Source organism: Salvelinus fontinalis, chromosome 32 (genome assembly GCF_029448725.1).
Source record: "Salvelinus fontinalis isolate EN_2023a chromosome 32, ASM2944872v1, whole genome shotgun sequence".
Taxonomy (NCBI): Eukaryota; Metazoa; Chordata; class Actinopteri; order Salmoniformes; family Salmonidae; genus Salvelinus; species Salvelinus fontinalis.
In genome coordinates, this window is record NC_074696.1 from 38,804,467 (window position 1) to 38,818,912 (window position 14,446).

Sequence of the window (14,446 nt, forward strand, 5' to 3'; positions counted from 1 at the left end):
AAACGCATAACTGCATTTTGCGCAAACAATGTTTTTTTATTGTACAGCAGATGGGTTACACTGCTTTCACTGAACTCAATATACTATCGAAATGTGGAAAGAAAATGTCAATAAATACATAAATTAACAAAATAATATTGTAGCTGTGGATCAGGTATTAACAAATGGTTCAACAATGAAAACAAATAAACATGTACAGGTGGAGTTTCTTTAAACCCACGGCTCAGAACGGTGTGCCTGTCCATTAACTGTCTTTACCATCAAAACAACATTTGATGTATGCTCAAATTCTTCACATTTTCCATTAATTTGGACTCCGCAAACTTGTAGAAAATATTTCCCTGAATGGCAGTCATCTACAAAAACTAGCAGGGCTCTCAAAGGAAGGAATACAGTGTCTGCAGTATGCCAGTGCTTCTACCATTCATGAATCATGCAGAAACTCACACCGCAGATCATCATTCTGCTGTGCCACCTGACAATGAAAGATAGCCATGAATCAAAGACTATAAAAACTTCATCCAATTACCATGAACAGCAGGATGGAGCCAACATTATTTTTCTATGTAACTGCTGTAATAGGCTACGTCACAAAAGTGAATACAGTGACAGACTACAACCTTTTACACAAATTCCATCTCTTTCCTTGCAATAAAAAAAGATGGGTAAACATATCTCTCGCTCAACAACAAAAAACTACTCTTGGTGCCCCCAATGCAGTAATCCTGCAATTAGCCCTTCAGAAGATGATTCAAACACAATGAATAAGATACTTCAAGAGAAGAGGTAAAAAAATAAATACAAAAAAAATTATAATAATCGGAAGCTAGAGCCAAATGGTTCTTAACGAAGCCTTAGGTATGCGACTCCCCATTAAGGTCAATAACTTTTCAGTCTACCTTCCCTCCATGTCTAATCTTATAGGAGGAAAGGACCTTCCATTAGTTTCTGAACCTGTAGGAGATGGGCAGAAGCAGGTGGTTCTTCTTCATGGCTGCCACTTTGGCGTGCATGGGCTCGTCCAGGGCCTTGTAGCAGCGACGGGCGTAGTCCAGGAGCTTCTCCTTGGAAGACTCAAACTCGCCCACCTCGGCCACCTTCTCTGGGGCTACCAGCAGCAGCTCGGCGATGGGGGATGTGGAGGCCATAGTGTTGCGGTCCACCCGGTGGACCTGGAAGGCCTTGGACATGCTCCTCAGGCGCTGGTAGGTGAGGAGGATCTTCTGGTACCGATGGAGCACACCGTCAGGGTCTTTCACTGAAGGAGAGGAGCCATTTTAGTTAGCAGTTGATAGGAATTTCCCCCAAAAGTGTGATAAGGAAACAATTTTTTCCAACATACAATTGAATATTATGATGCAGCAGAAATGCACCAGACATAGGAAATAACATAGAAATAAACTGACTTGATTACCTCTTTGTCTTTCCTTGCCCCGAGTAATCCGGAAAACCCGTCTCATTTTCATTCTTGGCTCCCCACCATTCTTGGATCCCCTTTTCTTGGACATCTTCTCGTCCGATGAATCGTCCTCCTCTTCCACTTCCTCTTCCTCCATATAACCGTCTTCCTCAAAGTACTTATCTTCTTCGATCACACGCACCTCCTGTTTTACTAGGGGGGGGGGGGGGGGGGGTTGCAGTGACAAAATGTATCCTTGTAAACTTCAAGACACTAGATGACGGTTGACACTACAGCCTAGCTTAAGCCGTATGACTCTCCCACTCCTAAAAAGCCATCCCACCCAAATTCTATTCTGCTTCCCTCTCACCAGGTACTCTGCTGCTACATGTGTGAGGTTGGCTCTGGACGTGTTTCCGTAGCATTCCAGACCTGGTGGTCATGGGCGAAGGAGGAGGGCTTGGAGCTCTCTCTGGTGGAGGTTTCAGAGTAGTGTAGTTCAGACTAGTGTGTTGGGATTCGGGATAAACATCTAATAGAGGGGAGAGGATAATCGATTTTTAAACGAGTTCCAATTTTGAAATTATTTTTCCCCCTCTACCTCAATTTCACCTCTCTCCATGTATCAGCTTATATAGTTGTGTATTAACTTGTATTATGTTTCCAAACAGTGCACTAAATAGAAAGTGTGACCAGATAAGAAACAGTGCTTCAATAGAATGTACAGTCAAGTACTAACCCACTGGGCACACACTGGTTGAATCAATGTTGTTTCCACGTTGTTCAATGAAATTACATTGAACCAACCTGGAATAGATGCTGAAATGACATCTGTGCCCAGTGGGAAGTCAGTAGAAAAGTGCTCCCCACCACCAACACCCCAGTCTTTACGGTTGCTCTCCGGCGTCCTCATGGAGGAGACAAAGCGTTCCAGCTGGCAGCGCAGGAAGTTGCGTTCCTCCTCCAGGTCCTCGATGCGCTTCTGCAGCCACGAATTCTTCTCCAGGGACACACAAAGGTGGGTGCGCAGGTTGGTGATCAGCATGAACGGGCTGTAGTGCGGAGGCATTTCAGAAGCCGCCTCTGGAAGGGTGCAAGTCATTATTTGACTGTTTGAGGCATTGGTCATACATGGGTAGGCCCTGATAAGTTATTGACCACCTGACTTATGACACCATAATTACATTATTCATTTAGTTGACTAATAAGGTATCAAGAGGTGATTATGCAGGGCACTATTCATGAGGGATGGTAATTTAATTACCTCCACCCTCCAGGTGAATGGAATGTCTGTCCAATTAGTGACAATCAATAAACTGTAGATCACGTTGCTCGGGTTTGAGTAGCCCTGAACTATCTGACATTGTCATGATAGGAGAACACATTTATAAAGGGTTGCTTAACTTACTAATATTCTGTATGAGACAGGTAAAATGGTTAATACAGAAGCCTGGTTGTTAACCAATACCCCCCCCCCCCCACACACACACAAAAAATATATCTATCTGACTGGTATTATGCCCAAATGTACCTTCCAAAATCTGCTCACTCTGGTTCAGATAGGCAGACCGGCCCTGGTTCTCCTCAAAGGGGAAGGAGACTTCATATTCATCCACAACATTATACAGACCTTTAGGGACAACAGTCAATGGTAGTGACACATGAGTGACAAATAATAAACATTTGATAAATATACTGTTTAAATGGAAGGGCATTGAGTAAGCTAATTCTGCTTTTAAACATTTGCAAAGTAAATGCAGTAATTTTGTAAAATAACAATAAAGCCTATTCGGAGGAGGACAAATGAAAGTACCCGTTGCATTCCTCGTGCTTGTCCGATCAGTCATCCTTCGTGGGTTGAGTGCTGTTCTGCAAATCTGTAATACATATGGCAACATTGTAACATTATAATAAGCACCATCGTGGATCATACGTTAAGAAAAGTGTTAAAACAGCCATTAGTCCGTCGAGACGGTGATGTCACCAGCTGTAAAACAATTAAGGTACCCCCAATGCGATTTCGCCATATAAGTGGTATCTAGTAAGTTCACCTGCTCCGAAATTGAAATGTAGCTAATCAATGTAGAATGCAATACGAATACAGGTAAAAACAACTGATGTTTTAGCATGAAATGTCAGTGAATGGTTTGTATTAGTTGTTACCCCGTTCTTCAAACGAGACGTAAGTTAATAAGCAAGTTAATAACCATCCGCTTCCCATCAGGTGAAATGGAGTGAATTCAACAGCTTTTCTAATCGAGCCACGTGCGTAATTACTGCGTAGGGGGTGTAACGCTTCGGACTTCCTCTTCGATGGCTAATGAGAATGTATAATAATTACAGTGAAACTAATCTAATACCTACTTCATCGTGTCTTCAAATAACCTACATCAACTACTACATTTGCATATTATAGCCTACCATGATAATAATTTCATACAATCTTTGCATACTGTGTGTGGGAGGAGCTCAGGTGAGATTGTGGGAGGGGATAAAATCGTTTTTGAGAAAACACAAAAATAAATTTAAGATGGGTTTGAATTCGACAATTCCGGGAGAATACAAAACTTGGCCAGATAGAAAATAATTTGTTCTAATAAATAACGACATTAAAAGGTGTCGGAGTCGACATCAGTGTCACCTGGGCAATTTAAAAACAAACGTGTAAAACATGATAAAGCGCAACTAAATGTCAGTCTACGACATTCAAAAGCATGTTTAACAATATATTCTGCCTAGCTTTACTATTTTCTTTGTTGCTTTGGAGTGAAAATCTAATTAGTTTAGATATGCTGGGATTAGAAAATAGTACCTTCACACAGGGCACCTTTTTGATTTACATTTGGTTGAGTTGTCAACTAACGAGAATTCAATGTGAATTCAACCAAGAATTTCACACTCGTTGGATTTGGGTTGTTGGGTGAAAAAAATACGAAATTCTCTTACTTTGATTACATTTTGCAATTCTAAACAGTTTTCCACGTTGATTCGACTTCATTACATATACTTTTTGGGTTGAAATGAAGTGGAAACAACGTTGATTAAACCAGTTTTTGCCCTGTGGATTCCTGTTTATAACATACAAACATTGTGTTTACATTTTTGTTACCTAATACCAACCACTTTTATTTCCCACTCATGTAGATGATAAATTATATCATATTTCATATTAGCATTTATTTAAAAAAAAATTGTGGCAGATTTCTGATTCCCTAGCTCATTCAGGTGTGACCATGAGGCTCTGTAATGGCCTGTCCCACTGTAAAAGGACTTGTGCTGATGGACTTGCTGGGTGATGCCGCCTTGCTGGTGGGAGTCTTTTTTTATGGAATGGTCTGTCTACCCATGTGAGAGACGCAAACTCTGTCTCAACCTTTAAGTCTTTACTGAAGACTCATCTCTTCAGTAGGTCATATGATTGAGTGTAGTCTGCCCAGGAGTGTGAAGGTGAACGGAAAGGCTCTGGAGCAACGAACCGCCCTTGCTGTCTCTGCCTGGCCGGTTTCCCTCTCTCCACTGGGATTCTCTGCCTCTAACCCTATTACAGGGGCTGAGTCACTGGCTTACTGGTGCTCTTCCATGCCGTCCCTAGGAGGGGTGCGTCACTTGAGTGGGTTGAGTCACTGACATGATCTTCCTGTCTGGGTTGGCGCCCCCCCTTGGGGTGTGCCTTGGCGGAGATCTTTGTGGGCTATACTCGGCCTTGTCTCAGGATGGTAAGTTGGTGGTTGAAGATATCCCTCTAGTGGTGTGGGGGCTGTGGTTTGGCAAAGTGGGTGGGGTTATATCCTGCCTGTTTGGCCCTGTCCGGGGGTATCATCGGATGGGGCCACAGCGTCTTCTGACCCCTCCTGTCTCAGCCTCCAGTATTTATGCTGCAGTAGTTTATGTGTCAGGGGGCAAGGGTCAGTCTGTTATATCTGGAGTACTTCTCCTGTTTTATCCGGTGTCCTGTGTGAATTTAAGTATGCTCTCTCTAATTCTCACTTTCTTTCTCTTGGAGGACCTGAGCCCTAGGACCATGCCTCAGGACTACCTGGCATGATGACTCCTTGCTGTCCCCAGTCCACCTGGCCGTGCTGCTGCTCCAGTTTCAACTGTTCTGCCTGCGGCTATGGAACCCTGACCTGTTCACCGGACGTGCTACCTGTCCCAGACCTGCTGTTTTCAACTATCTAGAGACAGCAGAAGCGGTAGAGATACTCTTAATGATCGGCTATGAAAAGCCAACTGACATTTACTCCTGAGGTGCTGACTTGTTGCACCCTCGACAACTACTGTGATTATTATTATTTGACCACGCTGGTCATTTATGAACATTTGAACATCTTGGCCATGTTCTGTTATAATCTCCACCCGGCACAGCCAGAAGAGGACTGGCCACCCCTCATAGCCTGGTTCCTCTCTAGGTTTCTTCCTAGGTTTTGGCCTTTCTAGGGAGTTTTTCCTAGCCACTGTGCTTCTACACCTGCATTGCTTGCTGTTTGGGGTTTTAGGCTGGGTTTCTGTACAGCACTTTGAGATATCAGCTGATGTACGAAGGGCTATATAAATACATTTGATTTGATTTGATTTGGTCCCTCTGGATATCAATAGCAGAGACTTTGGGGATCTCCTGGTGTACACAGGGGCACTGTTCATGCTCATGTCTCTGGGTGCAGTGGTACAGCGGCAACATTGACGGCCTTGCCTCCAGCAAAGAGCTGGGCCACATTGGCACCACTGTTGACCGATTGGCCCGCACCCTCAGCCGCAAGATGCATATCCATCGCCCCAGGGACCTTAGGGCCGTGACTTTCCATAAAAGCAGGTTAGTTACTTATCGGGACTTAAATTATGGGTTATAGGCTCAAACATATTTTAAATTATACATACAGTATAGGGCTCATCTGTGAAAGAGACAGCATGATTCCCTGTTAAAAGTAAGGTTAAATAAAATAAATACATGCCAAGACATGCTAATTGGGATGCATCTACTCTGCAACATGTAAAATAATGACATGCAATTGATCTGTAACCTCTCGTTCTCTTCTTTCAATAGGCTTTCCATCTTCACGTTGGTGGATGGATGCCAGACATGGATCAATTACCCCCGATCTCCCCTCACATTGAACCACTCCAATAGTTCTTGTTCTAGTGCAGTATTTTACATTTTCTTCTGAGACTTGAGTCCAGCAGTATTAGTGTTTGATGGGTAATTATAGCAGTGTTTTATGCCATAGGGTTGACTGCACTCACCTAACATGTAATGTCCCCTGTATAGGGGCGGCAGGTAGCCTAGTTGTAACAGTCCTGACCTGTTTTATGTTGTTTTTTATGTGTTTATGGTCAGGGCATGTGTTTTGGGTGGGCAGTCTATGTTATCTGTTTCTATGTTGGTTTCGGTGTGCCTGGTATGGCTCTTGATTAGAGGCAGGTGGTTTGCATTTTCCTCTAATCAAGAGTCATATTTAGGTAGGGCATTATCACTGTGTGTTTGTGGGTGATTGTCTCTTGTGATGTCTTCGTGTCGTTATTCGATGTATATTCACAAACGGGACTGTTTGGCTGTTCGTTTTGTTTCGATGTCGTCTGTTGCCTGTTCGTGAGTTTACGTTTCAGTTATGTAAGTTTATGTTCAGGTTTTCGTTCTATGTCGTTTTGTTATTTTGTAGTTTGAAAGTGTTTTGTTTAGTTTTCGTGTTGCCATCTGCATCGTTTGTAATTTATAATAAAGATGGCATATTTCCCAGACTCCGCATTTTGGTCAGAAGATCCTTCTCTCCTCACCTCATCTGAGGATGAGGAGAGCGACAGCTCTTACAGAATCACCCACCAAAATACAGAGACCAAGCGGTATGGGAATGCTCGACGGAGCAATAAGGATTTCTGGACTTGGGAGGAGATATTGGACGGTAGAGGACCTTGGGCTCAACCAGGGGAATATCGCCGTCCTAAGGAGGAGAAGAGGGCAGCCACAGCCCAGGAGCGCTGGTATGAGGAGGCAGCGCGACGACGCGGTTGGGAGCCCGTGAGTAAGACCCAAAAATTTCTTGGGGGGGGGCACACGAGGAGTGTGGTAAAGCCGGGTAGGATACCCGAGCCAACTCCCCGTGCTTACCGTGGAGGTAGTAGGCGTCGTACTGGTAAGACACCGTGTTATGCGGTAAAGCGCACGGTGTCCCCAGTACGCGTGCTTAGCCCAGTGCGGGCTATTCCACCTTGCCGCACTGGGAGGGCTAGGTTGGGCATCGAGCCGGGTGCCATGAAGCCGGTCCAACGTAGCTGGTCTCCAGTACGTCTCCTCGGGCCGGTGTACATGGCACCAGCCTTACAGGTGGTGTCCCCGGTTCGCCTGCATAGCCCAGTGCGGGCTATTCCACCTCGCCGCACTGGCAGGGCTACGGGGTTCATTCAACCTGGTAGGGTTGGGGAGGCTCGGTGCTCAAGAGCACGTGTCCTCCTTCACGGTCCGGTATATCCGGTGCCACCTCCATGTACCAGTCCTCCGGTGGCAGCCCCCCGTACCAGGCTGTCTCTCCGGGTTCTCTCTCCTGCTGTTTCCTCCTCTCCAGCGCAGCCGGTGCCTAGACCACGCACCAGGCTGTCTCTCCTTCTCCTCCCTACAGAGCCATCCGTCTCCCCAGCGCCATCTGAGCCATCCGTCTCCCCAGCGCCATCTGAGCCATCCGTCTCCCCAGCGCCATCTGAGCCATCCGTCTCCCCAGCGCCATCTGAGCCATCCGTCTCCCCAGCGCCGTCTGAGCCATCCGTCTGCCATGAGCCTGCAAAGCCGCCCGTCTGCCATGAGCCTGCAAAGCCGCCCGTCTGCCATGAGCCTACAGAGCCATCCGCCAGACAGGAGCCGCTAGAGCCGTCAGCCAGACAGGAGCCGCTAGAGCCGTCAGCCAGACAGGATCTGCCAGAGCCGCCAACCAGACAGGATCTGCCAGAGCCGCCAACCAGACAGGATCTGCCAGAGCCGCCAACCAGACAGGATCTGCCAGAGCCGCCAACCAGACAGGATCTGCCAGAGCCGCCAACCAGACAGGATCTGCCAGAGCCGCCAGCGAGCCATGAGCAGCCAGAGCCGTCAGAGAGCCATGAGCAGCCAGAGCCGTCAAAGAGCCATGAGCAGCCAGAGCCGTCAAAGAGCCATGAGCAGCCAGAGCCGTCAGTGAGCCATGAGCAGCCAGAGCCGTCAGAGAGCCATGAGCAGCCAGAGCCGTCAGAGCGACATGAGCGTCGAGAGCCGTCAGCCTGCCATGAGCGTCGAGAGCCGTCAGCCTGCCATGAGCGTCGAGAGCCGTCAGCCTGCCATGAGCGTCAAGAGCCGTCAGCCTGCCATGAGCGTAGAGAGCCGTCAGCCAGCATGGACCTGCCAGAGCCGTCCAAACAGGACCTGCCAGAGTCCTTCAGCCGGGATCTGCCCCTTGTCCCGGTGTTGCCCCTTGTCCCGGTGCTGCCCCTTGTCCCGGTGCTGCCCCTTGTCCCGGTGCTGCCCCTTGTCCCGGTGCTGCCCCTTGTCCCGGTGCTGCCCCTTGTCCCGGTGCTGCCCCTTGTCCCGGTGCTGCCCCTTGTCCCAGTGATGGTCCTTATCCTGGTGCTGCCCCTTGTTCTGGTGCTGCCCCTTGTCCCGGTGCTACCCCTTGTCCCGGTGCTGCCCCTTGTCCTGGTGCTAGCTGTTTATTTAGGGGAAGGTAGTGTTAGGGTGGGCATTAGAAGGGGTAGAAAGAAGAGGGGAGTGACTATGGTGGTATGGGGACAGCGTCCTGAGCCGGAACCACCACCGTGGTCAACTGCCCACCCGGACCCTCCCCTGGACTTTGTGCTTGTGCGCCCGGCGTGCGCATCTTGAGGGGGGGGTACTGTAACAGTCCTGACCTGTTTTATGTTGTTTTTTATGTGTTTATGGTCAGGGCATGTGTTTTGGGTGGGCAGTCTATGTTATCTGTTTCTATGTTGGTTTCGGTGTGCCTGGTATGGCTCTTGATTAGAGGCAGGTGGTTTGCATTTTCCTCTAATCAAGAGTCATATTTAGGTAGGGCATTATCACTGTGTGTTTGTGGGTGATTGTCTCTTGTGATGTCTTCGTGTCGTTATTCGATGTATATTCACAAACGGGACTGTTTGGCTGTTCGTTTTGTTTCGATGTCGTCTGTTGCCTGTTCGTGAGTTTACGTTTCAGTTATGTAAGTTTATGTTCAGGTTTTCGTTCTATGTCGTTTTGTTATTTTGTAGTTTGAAAGTGTTTTGTTTAGTTTTCGTGTTGCCATCTGCATCGTTTGTAATTTATAATAAAGATGGCATATTTCCCAGACTCCGCATTTTGGTCAGAAGATCCTTCTCTCCTCACCTCATCTGAGGATGAGGAGAGCGACAGCTCTTACACTAGTGGTTAGAGCATTGGACTTGTAACTGAAAGTTTGCAAGATCGAATCCCTGAGCTGACAAGGTAAAAATCTGTTGTTCTGCCCCTGAACAAGGCAGTTAATCTACTATTCGTAAACCGTCATTGAACATAAGAATTTGTTCTTAACTGACTTTCCTAGTTAAATACAGGTAAAATATTACAAACTAGTAATGTCGAAACATTTCTTTAATAATGCTCATCTGTTACATGGATGCTATTGGTGGATGTGATTTGACATCTCTTGTGTGGTCTTACAGTCAATCTTTTTCTTATAATTATTTTGAAAATGTATGTTTCCTTGTGTGAAGAGCCTCTTCGGGCTCTTTCAAGTTTGGAAATGTTTCGAGGTGTACTAGTAATGTAAGTAATTTAGATGGAATTGAAATATTGATTGCTTGTCACAAACTGTGATCCATTGCGCTTTACATTTCAAGTAGGCACACTTCCAGCAGTTGTAGTATTTTCAGTCTCTCTGACCATTCCCGCTTGCTGTGCTCTTATTTTGGGACAGTTTCTACAGTGAACTGTAGATGGAGACAAACATATTTATTCTCAGGTCCCCACAAGGAGAGTATGTACATTATGTACCAGTAGACCTGTTTGGACTGATACTCTTATTCAACCAAATCACACAGCATACATTTAAACACACTTAAGAACTTACATACACACAATGCATATTCCATCGTAGAGATACACCAATGCAAGTATGTATGGTGACTATTTTGCCTACTACTATGTGTAGATAGATATTCATAATTGTACTCTATTTTCTAGGTGATGTGTTATGACCACAATTCAATATGCCAAGAAGAGCAAATGGGAGCTTTTTAAACTACTTAAACAAAACATCATTAGCTTTATATTGAGAGGGCTCAAATTAAGTTTAATGCTATTTTATTCAGAGGATACCGTCAATCAACTCATATCCTGTAAACCTGGCAAGAAGTATTTAGTACAATCATACTAAAAACAACAACAGGCTTAATAGAAGGCGGGGGAGAGAAAATGGTCTCTCCTGGAAGAAGAGAAATTAGATTTGTCCTGTCAAATGTAGTTTTAGTTCTATAAGAGGGCAACTCTGGTCCAGGAGGGCCAGCCGCAGTGTGTGCAGAGTTTTGTTCTAGCTCAGCATCAACACCTGATTGAATTAATCAATGATGGTCTTCAATTTAATCATGGCCTAAAATGAAGATCATGATCAGTCTAATCCGGTATTTAAGAGCTGGAACAAAAGCCTGCAGTCTGAGGTCCGCCGGGAGCAGAGTTAACCTGCCTATATAGCCTGTCCTGCCCGGGTTTGTTCCATGTTCCATTGTTGTGATCTAATTGCCAGCTCTTTTCATACCCCTCACTATATTTATCATGGCATGTATCTGACATACAGACAGATGGATGGCATGGCCATTAGATCGCTTTGGCACCGCTCCGTCCTGGCATAAGCCATCACTTTAACCTCTCCTCCCTCTGTCTCTTCGTCAATCAAAAGATCCCTTCGTTAGCACGGTCGGCCCGCCACCCACTAGGCTTAAACCTTCATTTAGAGCGAAGGTTAGATTGTATTCGGTCTTGGGGCAGCAGCTTTACTGGCTCAGAGAGTTGAGGGTGCTGTTGAAACACTTAAACAGAAGTATAGTTCCAGCCCAGGGGGAAAAAACACTCTTTAAAATAGGAATGGATGGACAAAACAAGTGGGGGTGAATGTGTGTCAGGCCAGGGAGATCACAGTGGATAAGGTGTGTGTGGAGAAAGTGGAATGTGAGGACTAGACTATAGCTGAAGAGTGGCACTATGCCAACCTGTTTTAAGGGGATCTGGAGCTATGCCTCTGTCAGTGAGTGTTCTGGTCATCTGAACCTTTAAGTAGTTTGAATTCATTCACAGGTTAATTGGGGGACAGATGTTAACACACATGTCTTGGCGCCAGCCTTTCCAGAGGTCTCTCTTGATGTGGTTGAGAAAATTGAATCAATGTTATAGGTATTTCAGTATCTGGCATCATTTAAATTAAATTCAAACAACTTAATTTCCCCCCTTAGGACAATTATAGAAGTGATATAGTGGGGCTTCACACATACAGTGCATTCGGGAAGTATTCAGACCCCTTGACTTTTTCCAAATTTTGTTACATTACAGCCTTATTCAACAACAAAAAATTCCCCTCATCAATCTACACACAATACCCCATAACGACAAAGATTTTTTTAAATCACATTAACATAAGTATTCAGACCCTTTACTTTGTTAAAGCACCTTTGCAGATCCTCTCAAGCTCTGTCAGGTTGGATGGGGAGCTATTTTCAGGTTTCTCCAGAAATGTTCAATCGGGTTCAAGTCCGGCCTCTGGCTGGGCCCCTCAAGGACATTCAGAGACTTGTCCCGAAGCCACACCTGTGTTGTCTTGGCTGTGTGCTTAGGTTCGTTGTCCTGTTGGAAGATCAACCTTCACCCCAGTCTGAGATCCTGAGCGCTCTGGAGCAAGTTTTCATCAAGGATCTCTCTGTACTTTGCTCTGTTCATCTTTCCCTCCATCCTGACTAGTCTTCAAGTTCCTGCCGCTGAAAAACATCCTCACAGCGTGATGCTGCCACCACCATTCTTCACCGTAAGGATGGTGCCAGGTTTCCTCCAGACGTGACGCTTGGCATTCAAACCAAATAGTTAAATCTTGGTTTCATCAGACCAAAGAATCTTGTTTCTCATGGTCTGAGAGTCTTTAGATGCCTTTTGGCAAACTCTAAGCGGTCTGTCATGTGCCTTTTACTGAGGAGTGGCTTCCGTCTGGCCACTCTACAATAAAGGCCTGATTGGTGGAGAGCTGTAGAGATAGATGTCCTTCTGGAAGGTTCTCCCATCTCCACAGAGGAACTCTGGAGCTCTGTCAGAGTGACCATCGGGTTCTTGGTCATCTCTCTGACCAAGGCCCTTCTCCCCCGATTGCTGTTTGGCCAGTCGGCCAGCTCTAGGAAGAGTCTTGGTGGTCCCAATCTTCTTCCATTTAAGAATGATGGAGCCCACTGTGTTCTTGGGGACCTTCAAAGCTGCAGAATGTTTTTGGTGCCCTTCCTTACAGATCTGTGCCTTGATACAATCCTGTCTCGGAGCTCTACGGATAATTTGTTCGACCTCATGGCTTGGTTTTTGCTCTGACATGCACTGTCAACAGTGGGACCTTATATAGACAGGTGTGTGCCTTTCCAAATCAATTTCGAGTCTCATAGCAAAGGGTCTGAATACTTATGTAATTAAGCTATTTTTGTTTTTTATTTTTAATAGATTTGAAAACATTCAATTTGTCATTATGGAGAATTGTGTGTAGATTGATTAGGAAAAATATATATTTGATACATTTTAGAATAAGGCTGTAATGTAACAAAATGTGGAAAAAGTGAAGGGGTCTGAATACTTTCCAAATGTACTGTACAACAAACAAGCACATAGACAATAAATGGACAAGAAACATAATCAGTATCCTCGATGATATCTTTTATTGGTTTGCCCTTGAGCAAGGCACTTTAACCCCTAAAACTGCACCAGAGGCGCTCACGGAAAATTGGTAACAGGTATTATACTACCTACCTCTTTTGCTGTAAGAAGGTTTGTATTCATTTGATCAATGAAATGATGTTCACTGTGTGAAACACAAAATAAAGTGAACAAATTTAGATTCAGACACACTTTGGCTGCATTTAAACAGGCAGCCCAATTATGACGTTTTGCAAATAATTGGGCAAAAGATCGGAATTGGGAGGCCTGAGTAAACACATCCTTCCTGGCTTATATTCAATACACAGTATTAAAATTAGTACTTTCTAACGTTCATAGGCCCATCTTTTTCAGTGTTGATAAATGAAACAGGGTTGTGTCCCTATAATACACTGACTGGGGGTGTCGAAAATTAACATTGTGCCAGTCAATTAAGCAATAACACTAAGCATTACAGGTGGGGTAAGGAAAAGGCCAGAGAAAACAAGGGAGAAGGAGAAAACGGGTTAACCAAATCAATAAAACTTGGCCCCTCCAGAGGGCAACACTACAAAGCAGGATCAACGAGTTAGCCAGCTAACTTTGATAAACAACTAGAAATAACTATTGGTTTTCTGGTTCATTAAACTTAGGTATGTGTTTCTGGTTGTTGAGTCAATTAGACCCTACCCATTTCAAGCTCCTCTTTTTTTAAATATAAAACGTTTTTTTCAGAAAATGTATGCAAGTTAGCTTGCTAACTTATTGATCCTACATTGCAGTAAACCCCTCAGGTCCTAGTGATAAACAAAAGTAGACAGATGTGGTGAAACCTCCGGCTATCAAGACCCATCCTTCTATTATGTACAACTATCATAGTTGTCAACCAGTGACCGTCATTATACTTATACCAACTCCAACTCAATTAGGGAAGTAATTAGCACTTTACCAACAAACGTAATGCACATTTTCTTCCAGGCAGTTTCACCTGAGCAGGTGGTGGGCTACGGCTTATGGGTCATAGGTCAGGTAAGCGCACTTAAGACCCCTGGGCCAAAGACAGAGGGGCCAATCATCACTAACTCGTCTTAGTTCTGAGACCCAAGAACCTGAAAGTTTATCCCTTTCTAATGACGGGAGAAGAATAGGTTACCTGTGTGTTGTCAGACCACCATTTACTATTCTGTCTG

At 45.1% G+C, this 14,446-nt stretch overlaps 1 protein-coding gene across 3 annotated transcripts; it reads right to left on the reverse strand.

Moving 5' to 3' along the window:
- Positions 1-11: 11 nt before the first annotated feature.
- On the reverse strand, positions 12-3,837 carry LOC129830563 (coiled-coil domain-containing protein 106-like). Of its 3 annotated transcripts, none has more exons than XM_055893134.1 (7): positions 3,563-3,837; positions 3,213-3,276; positions 2,931-3,029; positions 2,270-2,482; positions 1,770-1,931; positions 1,415-1,612; positions 12-1,258 (listed from the first exon to the last, which is right to left on the reverse strand). In XM_055893134.1, exons 2-7 carry the CDS (start codon positions 3,244-3,246, stop codon positions 942-944), a joined length of 1,023 nt encoding a protein of 340 aa, XP_055749109.1. In that variant the 5' UTR covers positions 3,247-3,276; positions 3,563-3,837; the 3' UTR covers positions 12-941. The 3 variants fall into 3 exon arrangements, with proteins under 3 accessions (XP_055749109.1, XP_055749110.1, XP_055749111.1); XM_055893135.1 differs by having other exon boundaries at positions 2,291-2,482; positions 3,563-3,835; XM_055893136.1 differs by lacking the exon at positions 1,770-1,931 and having other exon boundaries at positions 2,291-2,482; positions 3,563-3,836.
- Positions 3,838-14,446: the final 10,609 nt, after the last annotated feature.